At 38.3% G+C, this 18371-nt stretch overlaps 1 protein-coding gene across 1 annotated transcript in view; it reads right to left on the bottom strand.

Annotated features, from left to right (window-relative positions):
• Positions 1-18371, bottom strand: part of ANKMY2 (ankyrin repeat and MYND domain containing 2) — a 42674-nt gene that overhangs the window by 7384 nt on the left and 16919 nt on the right. The window contains exons 2-7 of the mRNA XM_009326119.1: positions 16003-16067; positions 7606-7744; positions 5643-5741; positions 3361-3521; positions 2024-2238; positions 736-871 (exon numbers count right to left, since the gene is read on the bottom strand). Of these exons, the coding sequence (XP_009324394.1) occupies positions 736-871; positions 2024-2238; positions 3361-3521; positions 5643-5741; positions 7606-7744; positions 16003-16067 (815 nt within the window). The remainder of the gene's footprint in view (positions 1-735; positions 872-2023; positions 2239-3360; positions 3522-5642; positions 5742-7605; positions 7745-16002; positions 16068-18371) is intronic.

Raw genomic sequence — 18371 nt, 5'->3', positions numbered from 1 at the left:
TAGTGCACATAACATCTAGCTCTCAGAGACCAGAGAGAACGTTCTTAAAAAAGAGTAACAACTCTTGTGTACGATTTATTATGAACTCATTAATAGTACTATAATAAAGAGTGTGTTAGCAAAGATGTATGAGGAAAACTGAAGTTAGATTTTTTCTTCTAATTTTGATTTCCTACTTTATATACACATTTTGTAGATACACATATTGCATCATCTTGCCTCTCCCTGTGATAAAAGGAGCTTCACAGAATGTTTTCTACCACCATATATTATCAACTTTTTGTGTACACTAGAAATGCATTAAATCTAGGAAATTATTTGGTCTTAAATTGAATTTAGACATTGTGAAAAAAGAGCGCAAAATGGGTTTCATCTGTGTCTGAATCTACAATTTGTAAAAGCAAATTGGCAAAGAAAAACTGAATAGACATCCCAGAGTAGGAAAAGAAAGCGCTGACACAGAAACAAACTGTTCCAATCTTCTTTAAAAGCTGAGGTATTTAAGCATTCATTATGGGCACAGGAAAAAAACCTACTAGTTGATGTATTTTAGAGCATTTTCCTGCAATATGTAAAATAAAATTCCGGTCTGCCAAGAGTTCAGGGACATTCAAAAACCTTTGCTTAATGTAATACATTGCAGAAGCTGAGAAACAGAGAGATGGCTGGCTTAGTTTAAACTGAATTTACTATGCAAGTTGCTTAGAAAGTATTTTCTTGACAGGAAAAACTTACTATTTCAACAGGAGCAATACTTCTCACGAGCTGCTGGAGCAACGTAGCTTCACAGTAAGGAAACTTTCGGATACTTTCTCGAATTAGCTTCTCTTGATATACAGGGAAACCATCTTTCTCTCTCCCTTTCAAGAGACTAAATTTTTTAAAACCGAAGTCAAATAAGGAATCACATAGTAAATGTTCAAGAACAAATACACAGCATGCTGTACGCTGTCCTCCTGACTGTCCTTTTTCAAATTATAGAGAAGAATTATAATTTAAAATAATTCAACAACTTCAAATGCAACAGTGTTTAAAATGCAAATTAAATTATTTTTATTCAAATGCACAATCATTATGAAATAGAAAATAACTAAATGTATGCTCTGAAACCGCTACTGACTCATTCAGCCACCCAGAGAAAAATAATCATCTACAGGTAGACTAGTATCTACATCAGACTGAAGTAGCAAAATGCTTTGTTGTGTTTAAAAATGAGCATTGTAAAAATAAACACTGAAGAACACACAATACTTCAAAATACAAATTCTGCTTTACTTATGTTTAATAGCATGTTATAGTACCGATGCTTCTATATTTATCTGGTTGGCTCCTACTTTTTTATATGGATCACTGATGAACTATTTGATTTCAGTATGTGAAAGCTGACTTCATAATTTATTTTCAGCAGCATGTAGAAATCCATGGAGGTCTACGGGGAATGTGATCCTTCTAAAAACCAGGCCACTTACTTCGATACTTAAGATCAGGCAGCTGGTTTTGTAACTCTGAGCAGGTTCTGAAGGTTTAAGTGATTTAAGAGTCCGAGTCTCATCCAGAGCCAGTGGGATTTGCAGTTCGTGGTTGCTTAAGTGTTTCTGAAAAAAAATCTCACCCTGTATGACTGCTGGAGAGCAAAATGGCAAGAGAAATGTTCCCAGATGATCCATATTGGACACTGAGAAATTATTTTTTCAAGCCTATCACTCCCCTTTTTCTCCACCACATGTTGCTCTCTGCTGTTCCATAGTGTATGTCTGATTGCCAAGCTCTAACCAGTTCCAGCAGGGAGCTGAAACTCTAGGAATGTTTCCTTTGTACCCGAGAAAAGGACAATGCCACTTCAGACAGAAAAAAGGGTGTCAGTGCCACCCTGAAGTGACCGCAACTGGGATTATTTAAAAATTCAAAACTTGGCATAGCCTTTATCCAAGACAATCCAATCTATTATTACAGTTGTCTTTTTCTGATATCTGTAAAGCTGGTTCATACATATGCCTTCAGACCTTTCTGTAGAAATACGTACCTTTTGATGAATCCATCTAGTTTATCCTCTCGCTCTTTTAAGAATGTAATACATTTCTGGAAGATGCAACTGATGTAGTGCATTTTCATAGCAAGCACTTCATTCATATCTTTCTGCTTCATACATTTCTCACAAATTAGATCCAGAACCCTATAACATCTCTGCAGTGCTTCTACTTCGGCCAATAGAGGGTTCTCTCTTACCAGCAACACAATCTATGAGAAAGATTGAAGAAAACGTAATCCAATTAGGAACTAATATTTTTAAATTTGTACATTAGCATTAAAGGTTATATAGCTCATTGTAGCTAAATTTCAATGGAGTTTCTAATATTCCTCTACTTCCGCCTTATGCGGTCTTCCCCTTCTTTTTTCAGTCATTATTTAGTATCACTATTTAGTATACTGTAATTCACAGTTCCCAGAAAAGAAAGATTCAAAATTAAGACTGGTATTAAAATAATAAGGATTTTTCCAGAATAAGAACCTGAAGAATCAAAACCATTTCAAAAGAAACAGTTACAGAAACTACCATACACTGTCCTAAAATCTCTTTCCTTTTGAACACCTAAAATAAACTGGACTTGTATGATTTAAGCAGTTTCACAGAACACATCAACCTCACATCTCGGAGTACTTCAGGTAGACTAGTAAAGCACTGAACTAACCATTTTAAGAGGAAACTGTATACTCTACTCGCTAAATTAGCTGCCACTGGTGCATTACTGTTTGTAGGTACCGCAGACACCTGGCTGGCAACTGTTGACAAATTCCTGACTTTGAACGGCAAGCCCAAGGGACTTGTCTTTGAATTTAGGTGTATTAATTTCTCTGAACTACACTGGAAGAGCAAACCAGAAAGACACTATTTTCAGCAAATATACTGGGAAGTAAAAATAAACATCTCTTGCCCATACTTTCAGAAACAGCAGCAGCAGTAGATGTTGCTATGGTGAACCAGTGATGAAGGTAGGAAGATGCATGCTGAGACAAGCATTGAGAGAACAATGAGATTTTGTTAAGATAGGAAATTGTTTTATGTTTCCACTTCAAGTGGGGCTAGGAAAAAAAGAAAGCTATTTATGGTTATTGATGCAAAAAATAAGAATCTCTGCACTTAAAGGTTTAGCTCAAGATTCTGGTGTATATAAACACTGAAATAGCTTCATTTTTGAGTCATGTCTAGATGTTGAGCCCCATTCTTTCTCATTTTCAGAAGTGTCTAAATTAATGGATAATGCTTTTGATCTCAATCGGACTCTGAAGAGCTGAATGCTTTCTGACATAAAGAAACAGTTCCCATGCCAACAACCGCATACAATTTACATATTACTCCACCTTAACAGGATGCATGTTAGTAGTAGTAATAATTTTATGTAGAGGCCCAGCTAATTTTACTGGCAGCTTTGGTTCTTTATCTAAGCCTTGTGGTTTAGTATAGTAGTCCAGCCTTTCACGTGGAAAGAAGTTGTTGATGACGGTCACACAGTCATGTTGACCTAGAGACACACAAGAAAAAAAAATCACCAATGAAATGAAATAATAACAAAAAAAAAGATCTAAAACCAATTCTAATGTAAGCAATACAGGTGAGAATTACCCACACAGGAGCTGAGCATGATATGCTTTGCACCGGTAAGAGGCAACTCTTGCCATACTTTTACATTCAGTAACTTTTATGTTCAGTAAGTGTGACTGACCGACTCCCAGCAGGGAATGACTTCTTGAAATTTCATGTTGAGAACTCCATCCCCTTCCCGCATCCTCCTTCCCTGGTAAGCCAAAACTAAGAGAACAGGTATTTCTCCCCAAAGTTATACTATACTAGTGGTGTCATACTGGTGTTAAAATTTCTCAAGAAAAGTTCTCTCCACTTTGTACTTTCAAAAATTAATGACATTTGCATTGGGACTTGTAAGTGTTCAGACCTGAGACAGATAGTAGTGTATTAACCTAAAGCAGGAGAAATTACAAGAACAGAACATGCTTGAAATTTATCAAAAAAAGGACTGTGATGAAAGTTACAAGATGAGGGAAGTTACACCCCCTTCTTGTTTTCTACATCTGACAAAATGATGGATTACTTGGCTAAAGGGAAAGTAAAATTTAGCTTCTCTAGTTCAGGATCACATTCTTTAAATTGATTGGTTTATCTTGGCACTAATCCTGTTAATCAGTAGAAGACACAGCCAACCAAATTCCAGCATTTAAAACCCTCCACTGTTTTAAAAGAGACTGTTCTAAGCTAATAGAGCACAGCGTAAGACAAATGACAGGGGAAGAAGTATCCCTACTTCCCACACACAGACAGATGAATTAATGTTGATTGGACAGAGAATAAAAAAGATTCCAATGTTCAGACTTTTACAGAGTAGCATATCTCAGTGTGCCTGAAAATATTTATTCTACCTTGGTGACGCGATGAGATTTTAAACAAGAATTCTCCAAAATTATGTTGGAGATAACATTCCCCACTTGCTAGTAACTCCATTCAGCATCACATTGGAAAAGACTCTCCAAATCGAAAGTATAATTAATAGGAGTGGACTTCTCTGACATATTAAGTGAATAGTTAAGGCTTTGCTGCTTGAACCTCAAGTGAGCAATGTCAATCTTTTCCTCTTTAAAAGACCAGAATGAGGTATGATTGAATTGAAACTGCACTCACTCACTATTCAAGGAAGTAAATCTAAATGGCAAGGTAGGCTCTTGAATCCAGAACACCTAACGGACTTGCAAGAGAGTTCTCAGACACTTAAATGATACGAGACGGTTGTGTTGAAGTGAAAATACAGGTCCTCATTTTTGGTTGTTGGGAAGGTCATCTGGACAGCAATAGCCGAGTCATTAAAATGACTCCACTTTTCCTGGTAATATTTTATCACCCATCCTTGCTAGAAATAGAGAAAAAGTGGTATATTTGGGAACGTTAATGCAGGAATCTCCCAGCACTGTCAAGATGGGTAAAGAAGTAGAAAGGGTTTAGAAAAAAAAGACAAGAAAAAGAAACATGACAGAAAAAAGCCTGGTTCCACGTTTTGCCCAGGATCACACAGCACACTGGACTGACAAATCTTTTATCTTCTTGTAGTTAAGTTCAGGTCAGTAAGTACTGACTACCTCAGAACAGGTTCCGAGACTTCTCCCTCTTCCACATGCAGAGGGAGAAGGGCAGGAGGTGACTCCCCGCCAGCACACAGCATGCTCGTGGCAAAGCTCAGATGAGAGTTCCTGACTCCTAGCGCTACGTCCGTTCCTTCCCACAAAGGAAGCTCCAATTATGCACTCTGCACTGCAGAAGCACATACCTGCACTTCAGACACCTCAGATGTTACCAGCTTCCTCTTACTATTTGGAAAGAGATGATATCGCAAAACCTTGCACACCTGGAGAACAGCAGCATCTATTCTTACAGATAAGATCATTTGTGCTTTTATGAAACAAAGCATGGGAACAGAACACAAATTGACTGTGTTATAGGATGAGACGTGGAAAAAAAGCTGAACAACTGTGTCCGTTCAGAACAGGTCATTAAATAATGTTTCTCCAGTAAAAAGCAGCAGAATCTAACATTTTACTTCTTTAGGAATTTAGGAAATGAGAATAGACTTTCACCTTACCCACAAAAGCAGCCATCTGAGCTGCTGTCCTTCCCACAGAGTTGACAACATCAGTCTCTGCTCCAGCCTCTAACATCATCCAGGTGATTTCTTTGTTTCCTGAATTTGGGGGGAAGATACGGGGAATGAGAGAGAACGAACCAGAACTTGTAATTCTTTACGTTGCAGAAAAACAAGGAGTAAATTTCTTAAAGACCAGGAATAACACTGAGGGAAATGAATGTTCTTAATGTCATTATTTTAAGAATGGATTAAAAGAAAGGCACAGTGCTGCCTCCTTATTTATGGTTCCAGAGGGTCAAATCAAAGTAAAAACTAAATTCAGGCAGGGTATAGCTCTGCTGTCTGTAATGCACAGTGTGGAGCTTATGGGAGTCATATGCATATAACTACACTAGAGCTTGGTCCCTCTAGATAGCAGTATAGAAGCAAATTCTACTAATCTAGTTTGACAGTTCAACTACAACGTTTGCTATTCTAAGAAAAACAAATCCAGTACCATTATGTAGCAGGAGCATAGAGAAGGGAACAGATTGTTCCTTTCGCGCAGCAGGAACTGGGTGTTCAGACTGGGCTAAAAACCAAGTAAAATGAAGCTAAAATTTGATGGGAAGATTAGATGACTTAATTGGTGCCCTTCAGAGACTAATAAGGACACTTGTCACCACTCATGCTGGTTCTGCTTTCAAAGGTATTCTTCCTTTATCAGTTTTTGTGCATATGCTAAGTACAGAAAAGAGAATATAAAAAAAGAAGGGGGTGGTGGATGGAAACGAATGTTTCTGATTTAAAAACAAAGGCATTGTGTCAGTAGTGCTCATGTACCTTTTGCACTCACAGGTAACTGACCTTAAAGTCAACATTCAGAAGCATTCAAGCCCAGGATGACAGCTTAAAAGGTCAGCTGTGAGAAAATGGTAAAAATCCAGCATTTTCCATAAAGCTGCAGTCATTTAACAACCCCTAAGAGTTTCTTCCCATCTATCTGCTGCAGCTCTGATATTACTCAATGCCACAGAAGGATGAAATTTCCCAAATCTTTTTGGGAAAAAGCAATCCAATGATCCAGTTAAGGTTCATATACACACATATGCTTTTCTTTTTTTATACTTACGATGAAAGAAGGCAGAGTTTAAACTCTACCTGCTAAGAAATCTTACTTCCCTAGAATCTCCTTTTTGGGAAGACGTAAGTGGCCTAGTAGAAGATACTTACAATAACCTAATATTCCCAAATCTAATCTTTTCCCCAGAAGGAACAATGCTTTTTATGAAATGTTTTCTTCTCACTCAAGGAAATAATTATTCCTTTCATCGGGGAAAAAGAATAGCAAGAGGAAAGCTGCAAACCACCACTTGAGACAGAGAAGATATATACAGCTATAAGCACTCTCATGAAAAAAAAGTAAGGTGAGAGGGAAAATTGATGTGAGAAAACACGTTTTTAAAACTTACTAAGTACATTTTTAAAAGTCCACAGGATAATGCCAAAATAATGTAGGAGAAAGGCAAAATTTGAAAAACACAGGATTGATTTGACAAGCCTCAAATATTAGTAAAAGCTACTGATTTGTAGTCCTAAAAAAGGCAGTTTGGTGCAGCATCTTTTTCAGTGTAACACGGTATAATTAAACAGAACGTATCCCACTGCACAAGGAAACAGTCTCAGGAGACTGAATTTTGAGATCTGACAAACACGACAAAGTACAGATAGACTATATGCCTCAAAATACTCAACAAAGTCAATTTTTATATGAAAAAAGATCCCGAGCCTGAACAGTAGCTATCCTGTTCCACTGTCCTGATGATTCTACTGGTCTTGACATACTCACATGGCTCACGTAAGTAACCGTAACCCTGAGTAATAGAAAGGTGTCGACATTTTCCTTTAAATAATTAACTTACGGCAAATTGTACCTATCAATGTCATAAAAATCAGTGAGCCAAGTTTAGTAAGAAGTTACCTGAAAGTCCAGCAAACATCAAGGCAGTATATCCATGCTCATGTTCGTTGCAGTTAACGTCAGCCCCATGTCGCAAGAGCAGCCTGCACATGTCTATTTTCCCTTTGTACGCTGCGTGCATTAGAGGGGTCATGCCATGCTAACAAAAGAAAGAAGAAGGAAGTAGCGTACAACAAAGAATTAGTTATATCTCTTGATCTTCATACCGCTGCTAACTTTTACTCGTACATACATACTCAGTATAACTACCAAAGCCTCACATAATATTTAAGTTGGCAACAACAACAAAGTTCACAAAATCTTCATGAAAAAATACGGTTACCAACATGCAGTAGATTTTCCACTTCCATGTCACTTCTCTGATTATGCTGTGCTATGTATTTGAAAACAGACCAGTGTTGAATAAATGAAAACCATTTACTGCCGATTTGTCATTGGCCTTTTGTTTAAGACATTAGTGTTAAAGACAACTAATGCTTCTGCTAGCGGGAAAAGCTTGTTTGAGAAAATTTGTTAGGTTCCTAAGTTATTTCTTTTCTCCCCTGCATTATATGATAAGCAACAAGAAAATGAGGAATAGGCTCTTGCTGTTTTTGCCATTACAAAGATTTGCAGTTTCTGAAACCCATCTTGCTCATTTTTAGTCATGATTACTGGTAATTGTGCTATCCTCCTCTCTCCCACTTATCCACCCTTTTGGTATCGTGTCTGTGATCTTACATTAGCCAGAGCTCTGAAAGCCCTTGTAAAGATACACAGCTCTAGCTAGACTTGAACAACCACACAGTCTCAAACCTTGCCTTTTGATAAACTGCACCAGAACAAAGAGGATTAGCTTCAGCAAGGGAGGCACTGAGCTTTTACTAGAGTTGCACTGGTGTAATTATAAATGCAAACCTGGGCAAACCCTAGGGGAAATTTTCAGAACTAGGGTGAATTGTTAGTGCAGGCTCTCTCCCTCTAAAGGGGAAAGGAGAAGCGCAGTTCTGTTTGAGAAAATTGCACGACATTCCATTTTTAGAATTTGATATGCTTTTTCCAATACGCTGTTTATTTTCACTTGACATCAAGTCAGGAATCATGTTATCTGCCAAGACATAGTAATTGCCCAAGAACACTCTCCAACGCTGAATACAAGGGTGTGTTCCTTAGTTTGTCCCTGAAGGAAATAAAAATTGCATTTTCTTCCTTTTTTTGCAGGTTAAGGCCGTGTGCATGAATACACTCATGTACACCATTACTGCAGCTCTGTAAACGCATAGTAATGTGATACTCTGAAATAATGTAATGGTCAGTTTGAGCCTTAATATATTTCTTGTTTCAATTTCTGATAGAATAAAACACAATTGAGTTAAATTTATCAGTATAATTTTCAAAAAATTCCTAAAAGTGAGGGAAACTGGGAAAATTAAAGTTATAATAACAATTTTTAAGTTATTATATTTTCATTATTCCCCATCCTAACTGAAAACAATAAAAAATGATTACTTGATGCACTATATTTTAGTAACCTGAAATATTTTGGTAAACTGCAATATAAACTGCCATTAAAGAAACAAAAGACCTGAAGAGATCACTTCACAAACATGAAACAAATTTGTGATTGTTTTTGCTAGGTTTCATTTGTGGTCCCTTAAAGGTAAGTAAAGGCTTTCTATCCTAATATATAAAATGTTATATTATGCTATACTATGTTATATTATGGTATATTGACAGCAATTTTTATGGGCCAATCCCAGTCTGGAGTCATAGTATAGATGCGCCTCCGTCAGCAGTGCAGAAAAGTACTGCTGTAAGGGGCTATGAATGAACACCATAAGGTTTTTGACGGGAGAAGGAACTTTAAGAAAACAATGACTTTAAGTTTGGTTATATCTTGAATGCCAGTTGTTTCAATTAAAAAATCTGTCTGAAGATTCTAGGACAAAGGAAAGGGTGGTTTGGTTTTTTTTTGTCATCCCCCTCTCCTGGGAAACTTTTTTTAAAAGCCTTTGATTAAATTTTGAAAGTGTCAGGCCGTGGGGTGGATCAAAAAAAACATATCAAGCAGAAAACATGTGGACAGTTGTTAGAAAATTGGGTTTAAAGTCACACTAATATCAGCCTTTCACATTCACAGCAAACAAAAAAGGGACAGGCTAGACACCAGCTTCGCTGGAAAAGCTTGGTACCCTGTATTATGTTCCTATGCAGAAACTGAAACGACTGCAAATACTCTTCTCAGGCTGAATATCAAAGACAGCTCCAGCAACAGTCTGTTTTCTGACAGATGACATTTGGATTGTCAATACAACAGACTTAAAAGACTAAACTAGCAGACAGTTTATTAAGCATACAGATGAAACAAATTATTTATTGTTCCAGTATGGAACATAGGATGAAGAATTCATTTTCTAGCAGCTACTATGTAACGTTCTTCGGACCAAAAATCCAGTCTTTTAACCTCGTTCCCTAGGACAAAAATGAATCTTTTCCAGTTCTGTTTACTTTGCAGGGATGTTACATGGTTTACAGGGAGCAAAATTAACATCTCCTGCCTTCTGCAGGGCTGTAAGTATTCCCTGTATGTCTGACTGTACATGGGAAATAGAGTTGCAGTGCCTCTAGAAATTGCTTGGCACCTCCCTTGACTAGGTTCTTCAGCTCATCGGCAAACAAGGTCTCCCTGGCACAACGGGTCTATGCCTCACGGCACAGCCAGCCCAGCCATTCATTACACACCACCCTTCCCAGTTCCCGATGTTGAAAATACACCAGAAGCGGACTGAGGGATGGGATTCCAAAAGCTAAGCTGACCTAATGCTGCCATGGTGGAGGAGCCAACTGAAGAAGAAAAAAATACTACTGCAGGGTCAGTGGGCTGAATCAGCTAACAAGGGAAGAAAAGGATGCGTGGGGAGGCAGGAGGGGCAGACGAGTACCAGAGTGAGGGAGGGGTTGGACTCCACCGCCAGAAGCGGGGGAAGAAGAAAGCAGGTCAGTCTCTCTCTCTTCAGCACCTGGGAGTGCTGTGCTTCCACAGGATGAATAAAAACAAATTTATAAATAAACTGGAAAAGCAACCTTCTGCCTTCTAGGAACTACGGAGGAAGTTTTCAACAACACTGTTTCTCAACCTTCGTTGCCCAGGGGAATTGGGGAGTGGGGGGTGGCCAGGGAGCAAGAGTTGGGACAAACAAAAAAAATACACAGACCATCTTGCATCCCAGTGACCTGTGCACATTTGGCAGAAAAACTGGCTATGTTGCAAGCATTTAAACACTCACGCTGACTGTGTAAGAACATAGACATGATACATGTAGATTTTTATAAGCCATTGTTTTGTGGATAACACGCTTGATGATTTGCTACTGAAGTAGCCACATAGACTCGTGTTACTCAAGAGAAAAGAGGAATCCAAGTGGTCCTAACATTCCCAGTGCTTTACACTTCTCATGCTCACTTCACCCTTCTACTCAACTGTGGAAACAGGGCCAAGATGGCGCACACGGGCTGGATGACACTGGAGCAGCTTCCTCAGCAGGTATTGGGGCACACTATGACACTGCATGTGTGAATACTAGCTACCTAACTAGAGTTTAAGTCAGAGGTGATTTGGGTAACCAGAAAAGAAAAGAAAAAACAAAACCAAAAGACTGTAAAAACCCTAGCTGAAAAACTGTCGTAGACACTTGTGTGCTGACACTGTTAAAGCATCCACCTCTCCCTTTCCCAGCTCATTTTGCAATGAGGAACCCAGCCCCACATTAACACGGAAAAAGTGCCTTATTTTATTCTTTAGATTCAGGCAACTGTACCAGTTGTATTCATTCAGAAAATTACAAACTAAACACATAGACTGGAGGTTTGGCTTTTATTTGAGACAATATTTGGGAAGTTACTAAAAAGGAAAAATAGGATGCAACAAGAGCAGGTGTCACAAGGAACACAGAAATACGAGTTGAGGAATGTCTTCAAAATCAACTCTCCTAAATAAAAAGGAGGAGCACTACTGAAATCAGACGAACTCATTAAGACTAGCTCAGGTAGGTATTTGGAATTGGACTGCAAAAATGTCTCTGACTTTTAACAGAAATGGTACTGAATGCTGCTAGTCTAGAAACACATGGCTTGAATATTCACTGGATGAAAGTCTTCAGAAATTTCACCCTTAAAGCTTTTGAGTAAGATTGCCCTTACCTATCTTGAACTTACTGTAAGCTGGATTTGGAAGGTAGTCAACAGATACATGCACGAGTAATTTTAGCTATAGCCAAGTATGAACTAATTAGAATATGAACTACTGTTCAGTGAGTTTAGATGTCGATCATAGCTATAGTTCTCCTCCTTTATAGTCATCCTGCTGAGCTGCTGGTTTCACATATGTAACACATTAGATTTCTCTGATGATCTTTCTGTTCATCTGCAGCGATGAAAAGTTGAAGTCTGCATCAGTCAGCGACCTCAACTGAAACCAGATAATTCTTCATAGCTGTTGAATTTTCTTTGGTTTGTGTATTTTGAAATACTATGTAAAAAACATCAAAAGACAGAACTCTTTCTCCTCAATAAAGGCCAAGGATCTGCGCATTTTCTGCTAGCATAGGAAGTTCATACTGGAATAGCAAGACAGATTAACCGAAGAACCCTCCACTGAACATAATCAGTACAAGTAAAGCTACACATCTCATACACTAATAAGCAGGCTGCTGCTGTAATTCCCAGAAAGTATTCAGTTCTGTAATTAGCATATGGAAGAGGACTGTTTCTAAAAGATGTATTTTATTACAGAAGTAAACAGCTGAATTACCAAACTAGAGGAAAAAAGTAATGCTGCTAATGCCAAACGATAGTTATGATAGTTCTCTATATATGAAGATTATGAACGACCTTAAAATTATTTTAAATACAGAAAAACTGTGAAGCCTTTTCAGGTCAAGCCTCTCTGCTCGATCTGCAGAAAATATGGGATTGTAGTACTACAGTGCTCCTTTGCAGCCTTAACTACCAACATGACTGGAGGAAAATTCCACGGCTAGAAATCCCATGCACTTCCTCTAGACTGCCTTTCCGTAATACTCTGAAAGATCTTAGCCACACCCTGCAAATGGGTGGAGTTGAAGTCAGCAAACTGCCAACGTGAAGTCACAACACTAGTTACAAGCTCTGTACTCCCAGGGAAAAGAAAATTCCTGAACATTTTCTTCTATACTACTTTTCCAAATTAGCAACCACTCCAACTAAAATAGGACAAAAAAATAACTAAGCAGTGTGCATTTAAATGAAATGTATTTGTGCTTATTTTGCATCCATTTCCATTGCCCATCTATTTGTCCTAATATTTTGGGACACCTGAGCTTAAATGCCCCAGAAGTTTTAAATTTGCCAGAGTCAAACTGTTAAAGACAAGTTTTATGGAAGAGTTATGTATTTCTTTGTTTCCATAAAGACAGCGATTAAGCTTAAATACCTTTCCTTTCTTTGACTACCTAAATACACAAAGAAACAACAACAAAAAATCCTGATTCAGTCAGAAAAGATGCTGGGAAAAACCAGGACCGTATCTGCTGGATACCTACAAACTTCTGGAAGACGGGCATCTGTGGAACTAATTTGAATAAATACTCTGCTTTCAAGTGACCTACTGCTCCCAGTAGAGCACTGCAGATAGGAGGAGGTGAAAGGTGAGTCAGTCTTGGCACATGGGCAGGAAAACCAAATAGACTTCAGAAGAGCGATTTTTTTATTTTTTAAATACATGTAACAACAGCAGACGCAATGCTGAAACACCGTGTCCAGCTCATGCCTACGCTTTTGAAGGAAGAAGCTGGAACAACTGGAAAGGATTTGGAAAAGAGCCATGATTATAGCTCAGTTACTGAAGAAACATAACTTTAGGCACGATACTTAAAAAGTGAATGCATTTGGAGGATATTAAAATGTGACTTGGTCCTTGTCTAAAGGTACATAGAGGAAAGATTGCTGATTGGCAGCAGTTTTTAATCTAGAAAAAAGCAGATCTAAGCAGTTAGAATATATGGTCAAACCAAAAATTAAAGGGACATCTTATGTGTTTATTTTTTAAAATCAGGAAGTGCAATATGTTCTGGATGCTGTGGATTCTCCAGCCTGCGGAAATTATTAAATTGTGACTGCATGTTTGCTGTACCACAAATAGAAGAGAGAATTACATTAAACCTGTGCTCATTCTGTGGATTCTCTCATGTAAAAAGGACTTTAAGGAAGGAAATGAGTTCTTAGTTCCCAACTGAATTGTGCTCCCATTTCAATATCTAAGCATTCAATTTTCAGGGCTGTTTCCTTTTAACATTAATAAAATAAGTTAAGTAGTAATATAAATAATAATGTGAATTTCAGCATAAACAGCTAAGGCAGCAGCAGAAGAAAATAAGCAGCCTCCAGTTGTGTCAACGCTGAATAACAGACGAAGCTAACCTTTAACTTGGGTTTCACACACTCTATTTATGTATAGATATTAGAATAACACATTAGAGAGAAAATGGTTTATAATAGAAAAACTCTAAAAGTTGACATGAGATGACTGATGGCTTAAGAATCCTAAACAAATCTGAACCCTTTCCTGTTCAATATGCATCATTACACACTCTTGGGGATAAAAAGGAGACTGCAAGAAGTCCATTGCATGAACTTTTTAAGCCTTATGTGCCTTGGGTGTATTTAGTCAGATGTGAGCATTAGGTAAGTATTGTTAATACTGTTCTTCTTTAACAATAGCCTGAGGCATAACTGAGTTATGTTTTTTATTAATAAACCATATCCTCTCAACAGTAATCCTGCATGTTGCACTAATACTGCATCAAGGGTGCAGTCGTTCAGCACTAGTTCAGCAACTACACTAAAAGAAAAGCTTTTAAAGTCCATACAATAAAGCACACTTGCAAACATACTTACATTGAACCTTGTGTTCCTAAAGTTTACTGTAAAGCTTAGTTTGAGTAGTTTGTCAGAAGCGTGTTGAAATTCATACATTAGAAGTTAAGGTTTAAATATTTAACTGTATTTAAGAACAATCAGAAAATGGATCTGCTGGCAGCACAAAAAAGGCTAACAACATTCCAGGAAGATAACCAGTAGATGAAGTGATAATTTTCCTCCATTCAGCATTCATGAGACCACATCTACAATACCCTGTCCAATTTTGGGCCTTCCAGTAGAACAAAGACATGGATAAACTGCAGCGAGTTCAGTGGAGTACCACCAAGACATGGTGGGAACTTGAGCACTTGTGCAGTGAAGAGAGGCTGCAGGAACTGGGCTTGTTCAGCCTGGAGAAGAGACGGCTTTGGTGGGACCCAACAGCAGCCTGCCAGTGCCTACAAGAAGATCATTGAGAAGACAGAGCCAAACTCTTCAGCTATGGTGGGAGGAGGGCAAGAGACAATGAGCAAAGTTGAAATAGAGGTTCAGACATAAGGGAAAAAACATTTTCACCACAAGCACAGTAAGGCAGTGGAATAAGTTGCCCAGAAATGTTGTGCAGTCTCCATCCTTGGAGGTTTACAAGGCCAGACAGGATAAAGCTCAGAGCAACCTCATCTGACCTCGGAGTTGAAGCTGCTTTGAGTGGGAGGCTGAACTAGAGACCTTCTGAGGTCCCTTCTAGCCTGAATTTCCCAGTGATCCTACAAAATGATAAAGCTGGGAAAAAACACAAATTGACATTTAAATTGATAAATTACACATTGATCTAACATGCAAACTGGCCAATTACAGTTTTGCTTCCATGTTACTCTTCATATTAATGTTGCACACTTTAGAAAAACATTGTAAAAAGAAAAAGAAGAGGAAACATATAAATATCACACAAGGTTCCTTTCTCCACAAACTTCCTCCCGTTTCAGGTAGCACTTAAGGATTTTACCTTCTACATGTCTATCACATCTGTCTCTGCAAAAGACAGTGTGTTTTCCACTTCTGACCTAGCCACTCACTGAGTACGTTTACTGTTCTGCAAGGATAAGGCTTTGGGCGATGAGATGCAAGCGTGAGATGGGGACAGGTATTATTTATCCACACGGTCTGCTGCTATCTAAGCAGAGGGACTACAGTTTGGTGGAGGTGACAAGAACTCAGGGAGCACCCCCACGTGTCTTGCTGCAGTGTTCATCTTACCTTACAGACACCAAAGTTCATGCAGGAACTTGAGAGAAGATACAAACAGTGCAGTACTTTAAGTAACATTAATCTTTAAACTTTCTTAAAAAAAAAGGAAGAGCGCTTCAAAGGTTCATCATTCAGCTGCAGGCTAGAAATATCTTCAGAATAACTCTGATTTCCAGGAGTCTGTATAGCAGTGTTACTTAACAACAAGAAGGCCTTCAGACCTAGTATTTTCCTTGCTAAACCCAGCATAATGCTTGTACAGTTTCGCTGTACCTCATCCAAGCAATTGACACGGACATTCTTGCTGCCCAGTAGCCTTCCAGCCTCCTCGGTGTTTCCTTTAATTAAAAAAAAAAGACACAAAGAGAGAGAAGGGGAGGGGGTGAGAAAGGGAATAAATTGAGAATCGAGAGGAAAAAGATCAGTTCCGTTCCTGATTAGAATCAAAATCTTTGTAGATTAACCAGCTGGGATGTAGATTAACCACCAATAAATCAATTGCACTTAGTGAAGAAGCTTAGGAATGAACAGTGTTCTGTTCTAGCAGCTAAAAGCCAAGAAGTCACAACATCAAAGAGTAGTCTGCGAGCATGCACTAGAAGTAAAAATGTATTTTTTGTGCAGTAACTGATCTACACACACACAAGAACAGGATGCTAATATGTCTCTTCATAAACTGCATCAGAACAATTCTGAATGAGTAAAATGATACTGAGCATTTTAACACATTCCGCACTTTGACCTCTTTTGGAGCATCTTATGTCTAAAAGAGCTAAATTCTCACAAAAGGGAATTATCCCATTTCAAAGACTTTTATGGTCTGAATGAAACATGCTTTATAATTTACTCACATTTCCTTTTCTGTTTAAATTTGAAACTTGCAACATTCCACCTCCCAGGTCCACAAAAGTGGAAGGAATTTGCTTTTGGTAATGGAAAACAGAGGTGGAAAGGGCAAGGATGGAGGTAGCTCGATCACTGACATTTCTAAAAATTGTCAAATGCATAAGTAGACTGAGGTCTGAAAAAAAAAAAAAAACAAAACTGTGCAAGGAAAAATAGGCCATAACTTTGTATTTTTCAATTTGCTACAAGAATCCTTTCAGTTAAGCCACAGATCTAAGAACCTGATTTAAAGCCCTTCGAAGGCCTATTCAGTAATGTCAATGCAACTTCAACAGACATTCAAACAAATAGAAATAAAAGAACATTCAAAGAGTCTAAGTTTGGGGAATTAAATTTATTGCAAATTAACAGAAACTTCTGATCACCGATTCAATCATAAGCAAAGCTCTTTCAGCAGTGACGTGCTTAATAAAAATAAGCATTACATCCCTGATTTTAATGACAGGCTTCATGTTTATCTTCACTATATCACAAGGAGGTGCTCTTCCAGCAAATTTTCAGCAAAGCAGCTCTTGCAACTTCAGTTTTGGCTCATTACAAATACTAGAAATAATTTCTTTTCATAAAGCTTTTGGTGTGGTTTAACTATACTAAACAAGTTTCTTTACCTGCTTTTTTTTCTTTAATTATTTTAGGGAAAAAAGCCAGTCACCTGAGTCACGTCACACACTTGACAAAGACCCAGTAAAATACACTGAATGACAGTCAGGGCACTGTCAACTAGCCTGCTGCCCCCAAAAATATATATATATATATATATATTTAAACATGTGAGAAGCTTTTTAGGACCTGGAGTAGTTTTCAGAAGAACATCCCAGCAAAAGAACAAGCATCAGAAACAGCAAGTCTTCAAGGGGTGATCTTCAAAATAAATTTTGATGCAAGTACAGCAAAGCAAAGTTGCATTTACAAGTTCAGGTTCTGTACAACAAAACATTGAAGGATTTCCAGACAAGATATTAAACTGATGGAAGTCAGACTTCTAGAATTGGCTAGAGCTTAAAGTTGGAGCCGGGCTGTTCATAGTGGTGCGTGGTAGGAGGCCGAGAGACAAAAGGCAGAAGTTAAAAGTAAAAGAAGCTTCAGACTGGATATAAGGAAAAACATTTTCACTATGAGCCCTGTAAGGCAGGAGAACAGGCTGCCCAGAGACACTGTGCAGTCTCCATCCTTGGAGGTTTTCAAGGCCTGATATGACAAAGCCCTGAGCAATCTTGTTTGATCTCACAGCTGACCTGTTTTGAGCAGGAGGTTGGCCTAGAGACCTCCTGAAGACCCTTCCATCCTGAATCATCCCATGACCCTAATCATAAGTATCAGGTAAGTTAGACAGAAGTGTCTGCAAGACGAAGGCCTGAAACTCTGATTAAGTGTCAATCTGAGTCAATCATACTGATTCTGATCCACAATAAATGCATTGCTGACTGTCCTATGCTTGTGTCTCTGACACAGAGGAACATTTTAATGTAATTGAGAGTGAAGCCCCAAAACTATAAATAAAATTTCTTATGGGTTCAAATTGCCCCAAAACTACATATAGAAATGCACGGAGCACATAAGGTGTTTTTAGTTTACCTCCAAGTAACAAATCATAGAATCATAGAATGGTTTGGTTGGGAAGGGACCTCTAAAGGTCATCTATTCCAACCCCCCTGCCGTGGGCAGGGACATCGTCAACTAGATCAGGTTGCTCAGAGCCCCGTCCAACCTGACCTTGAATGTTTCTAGGGATGGGG

Source organism: Pygoscelis adeliae, unplaced genomic scaffold, assembly GCF_000699105.1.
Source record: "Pygoscelis adeliae isolate BGI_AS28 unplaced genomic scaffold, ASM69910v1 Scaffold15, whole genome shotgun sequence".
Taxonomy (NCBI): Eukaryota; Metazoa; Chordata; class Aves; order Sphenisciformes; family Spheniscidae; genus Pygoscelis; species Pygoscelis adeliae.
The sequence above is the reverse complement of the archived record's forward strand: the minus strand, read 5'-3'. Positions and strand labels throughout refer to the sequence as shown.